Source organism: Octopus bimaculoides, chromosome 21 (assembly GCF_001194135.2).
Source record: "Octopus bimaculoides isolate UCB-OBI-ISO-001 chromosome 21, ASM119413v2, whole genome shotgun sequence".
NCBI lineage: Eukaryota > Metazoa > Mollusca > Cephalopoda > Octopoda > Octopodidae > Octopus > Octopus bimaculoides.
In genome coordinates, this window is record NC_069001.1 from 39,742,013 (window position 1) to 39,746,541 (window position 4,529).

General features: G+C 31.2%; 1 protein-coding gene across 1 annotated transcript in view; it reads left to right on the top strand.

Annotated features, from left to right (window-relative positions):
• LOC106879088 (voltage-dependent calcium channel type A subunit alpha-1) overlaps positions 1-4,529 on the top strand; it is a 464,783-nt gene that overhangs the window by 359,642 nt on the left and 100,612 nt on the right. Inside the window, exons 27-29 of the mRNA XM_052975441.1 lie at positions 2,936-3,053; positions 3,548-3,737; positions 4,235-4,341. Of these exons, the coding sequence (XP_052831401.1) occupies positions 2,936-3,053; positions 3,548-3,737; positions 4,235-4,341 (415 nt within the window). The remainder of the gene's footprint in view (positions 1-2,935; positions 3,054-3,547; positions 3,738-4,234; positions 4,342-4,529) is intronic.

Here is a 4,529-nt window from a genome sequence, read left to right on the forward strand (position 1 = left end):
ACACACACACACACACACACACACACACACACACACACACACACACACATATTGTGGTACAAAAATGTGTTCAGTACATCAAAAGCAATGTATGTTAATTTATGTCAAATAGAGATTACATATTCATGAGCTGCTGCTTCCTTACAAATATGTCTATTTAACTGAAGGACAGAGCAGGTAGAGTTACACCTAAGGAGTATGTGATCCCTATTTAATTCACATAAATTAAGATATATTTAAGGAATAAAAAAAGGAGGGAAAAATAATTATTTTCCTTGTTATGACTAAACTTATAAACTAAGTTCTAAATTGCATGTTTCAAATTATTTATTCACCAAACTCTGCATGTTACAAATCACACTTCCATTTCATGCAGCTAAAAGTAAGAGAGAATATACCAATCACTGCAGAAGGCTTTGTCCTCATGTATAAGGACCAAGTTAATAAAGTTCTCTTTGATTTACCGACCAGAAATTGTGAGTACAATGACTAAAAGCCATGAATTGTACTTCATTATTTTTCTGTTCTACTCCTCATATTTTAGATATTATTCTTTAATGGATTAATCAGAGAAGCAGTTGAGATTTTCATCTGGGGTTTTGTGACTGGTGGCAAGAAGTTACCCTCAGACCAGAAACCTGTCCAAATGATTGCAAGAAAAAGAACTTCATTAAAGACACTTAAAGAGTCGGGTGGTGGTTTAAGTCTTCCTCTCAAACTCAGGAATGGCCTCTCTCAAGAATTTCTATATAGTTCCTGTTTATCAAGTTCCACTCACAAATTGGAATCAAATTCCAAAACCCCATAATTACTGAATAAACTATTTAACCACACAACAGTTCCTGCCCTTTATATAGACACACGTCTATCCACAAGCCTGCACCCACCACTCATATAACACAGACTGTTCTACACCCAATCTTCACGCAGACAGTAACCACACACCTGCACTGAATACATAGACTGCAAAATATGTAATATCTGCTGGAAATAATGGTATTTGGTCCTATTATTTTCAGTCTTATGCATTCTTGTCTTTTAATATCAAATGCTTCAAATGTCTGCCAAATGCTTTTACAATTCTAAAAGCAGAATAAGCAATGTTATTCAAAGACAGTTTGCAAAACTACCTTTTCTTGTCTCACTTCAGTTTACAGATAAAATTTTCTATTTTTATTGCATGTCAATGAATACTGTCGGTATATGAAGGTTCTTGTAACTATGAGGTTAAAAAAATACAATTTAATGAGAAAGCATGTTAAAACTTCTGAATCACTTATTGGTTGCATGTCAACAATTATTATTATTGATGCCATGACCATTTTCTCATGAGAATTTCTATATTTCACTTGATTGTCACTAAATTCTTTTCACTCCTGTATTTTTTCTTTTTTTTAGTATTTCTTTCTCTATGCAAGGTTTTGCTCCTTCTAGGTTTCAACATGAACAGTAATTAATACTTATGTCTAGTCTCTGACTTGTGGGATGTTTTCCTTCTTGTAAGGCTAAGAGAAATAATTATTGTTTCTTCAGTTGTTTTGTTACAACTATTTCACTGCTACTTCATCTTTCTATCTTGGAATGTTACCCTAACCCTAACATCCAAAGAAACTTCACAAAACATTTTTATTTCTTCCTCCAAATTCAAATCACACGTGGTTCAATGATACAGACAAAAAAAACCTCTTTCAACAACTTTGGAAAACTTTGTTTTGATTGGTTGTGTTTACTTTAAAGTTTTGATGAGTCCTAACACTGTCTCACATTTAGTTATGGGGGTGGGGCACGTACAGTAAATTATATTGACCCCCATGACCTAATTGGAATTTTATTGGCTGTAGAAATATGAAAAACAGAATCAGTCAAAGTGAGATTTGCAACTAAATACTGCAACCATTTGGTCTTTCATACTGATTCTGCTGATTCACTGCCTTTAATTACTCTTTAATTAATTAATTAACAAAAACTTTATGCATTCTATATTTCATATATAAAATTTTCATTTAGTGAATATAAAAATAATATAACAAGAAGAAAATGTTTAATTTGGTGCCACACAATTTTTTTAAAATTAGAAAGCAGCTTCTAAATAAAATTATATTGCAAATTAAAATTATCCAAAATACTAGTATCTGTTTAATGAGTAATGTAATTAATTGAATCGTGTTAGATCCCTGTTTTCTTCACACATGCACACACATGTATATGTGTGTGTGTAAAAGATGTGTTAGTGATTTAGTTACTTCCAACTCAGGCAAGTCCTGATATTTCTCTAAATGTTTTCTAGACGTGAGAAATAAAATTATACAATAAATATTGAGAGAGAAGAAATGTCAATATTGCTTAAAGCATACACGACTCCAAGTTGTTATCTTGAAATGAAGCCGTACACTACTTATGCGACTTGAGCTAAATGCCAATTTGTTATCATTCGAAATCCTAAAGATTTATGCATTTTTTAAAAACCAAACTATTTTTTAGCCTTTATAATTGAAGATATTGCTTAGAATGAAAGTTTTATTTGATAGTTCACTTTTTTATTTTATACAAAATTTCATTCACAAAATTTTCACAATTAAAAATTAAATGAACAGAAATTATATTTTAAAATAAAATATCCAATTTTTAATAAAGATTGTTTAAAACCTTCATAAGTGTTATAAATTAGTTGTAGTCAGTTTGTCTTCAAATAAAATAAATTTTCATTGTGAATAAATTATAAATGTAACATTTTTTTCTGAGAATAATTAGCAATTTGAAAATTTAATTAATTGTCTGTATTTAATTAAATGATTGTGAGTTCAGATGTTGTAATTTATTTTCTCTCTCAAAACAACTATTAAAGAGAAATCTTGAAAGGACAAAATATCTTCTGCTGTTTCTGTGATAAACAAGTGAAATAATATTCTAATTGTATTCCTTAATTTGTTTTCAGGCAGCACTTCTAGTCTGAATATCCAACCCCAAGACGGAAATTCAGAAGAACCTGCATTTGGTGGCCCAAAACCTATGTTGCCTTATAGTTCTATGTTTATTTTCGGTCCGACCAATCCGTAAGTATCAACTCTCATATTTTTCTAATTAATGGTTTGTGTCAGTGTTTAACAGAACTATTTTTAATATTGTTATGTCTTTGTTACAAGTATGGTCTTGTAAAACCAGCTGTGGAATTACTGCAAGTGTGGCCTTGTAGAACTGGCTCTAAGGATTATTGGAATTGATTTTGTAGGAGATTATTTTAGCTGTGTTTTACAATAAATATTTGAATGGAATGAGTTCCCAAAGCAAGAATTGCTATAAAACATTTTGTTATACATGTATGTTTGTGTGAAAACATTTGGATTAAAAATCTAAATTGATTTCATTCCAGTCATTATAACTCCTTTCTTAATTACATGATCAAACTCAAATTATTATTTAATTAAAAGTGACATTTTGTTTCATTATAGCATACAACAGTACACTGGCTCTGAACTATTTTAATAAGCTTCCTGAGACCACCTCTGTAATCAATCTCACCCATTTCTTCCTTTTTTTACTTTTGCAGTGTCCGCCGCTTTTGTCATTTTGTGGTCAACCTACGTTATTTTGACTTATTCATCATGATCGTTATTTGTGCCAGCAGCATCGCTCTGGCTGCAGAAGACCCTGTCAATGACGAGTCTGTAAACAACCAAATATTAAATTATTTTGATTATGTTTTTACTGGAGTTTTTACTATAGAAATGTTATTAAAGGTATGTCAGCTCTTTCTATTCCTCTAACACATACACACACACACACACACATTTATATACACATACATTGACATATACCTACACATGTCTTCATTTCATCTTTCACTTGTCAATGATAATGTTGAGTTCCTTAAAAGTGAGATCTTTGGTGGCTGAACAATCCAGTCTATTGTAGGTGCCATGTACATATGATGGTGGTGGTGGTGGTCATAACGGTTAAACTATGCTGATGTGGTCTAATAAAAGTAGAACATGTATGATGCTGCCATCATATGACCAAAGAACAGACACTTTTCCTAATTAATATTAATTTACACACCCTGCCTTTATACTCAAAATTATTCACATAGATAATGATAATTAATTAAAATGTCTTGTCCAATTACATTCTTACTTTACTGTTTGAAAATATAGATTTCAAAACTAATAATGTTTGCCTTTTTATTTCCAATCGCTGCAATTTCTCTCACTGTATTATCTACAAACTCTATTTTCAGATTGTAGATCTTGGTATAATACTTCATCCCGGCGCTTATTGTCGGGATGCATGGAACATTCTGGATGCAACAGTTGTCATATGTGCTTTGGTAGCTTTTGCATTCAGGTAAGTATTTCAAATTGATTTTTCACTTATTTTGCTTAAAGAATTTCTTTGAGAAATTAACAAGTACGTTTTGGTTTGGCAAATTACATTTTTTTTTTCATGATGAAGAAAAATAAACTATTTGCAAACCAAATACAAAAACGAAGTGTGTGTGTGTGTGTGTGTGTGTGTGTGTGTGTGTGTGTGTG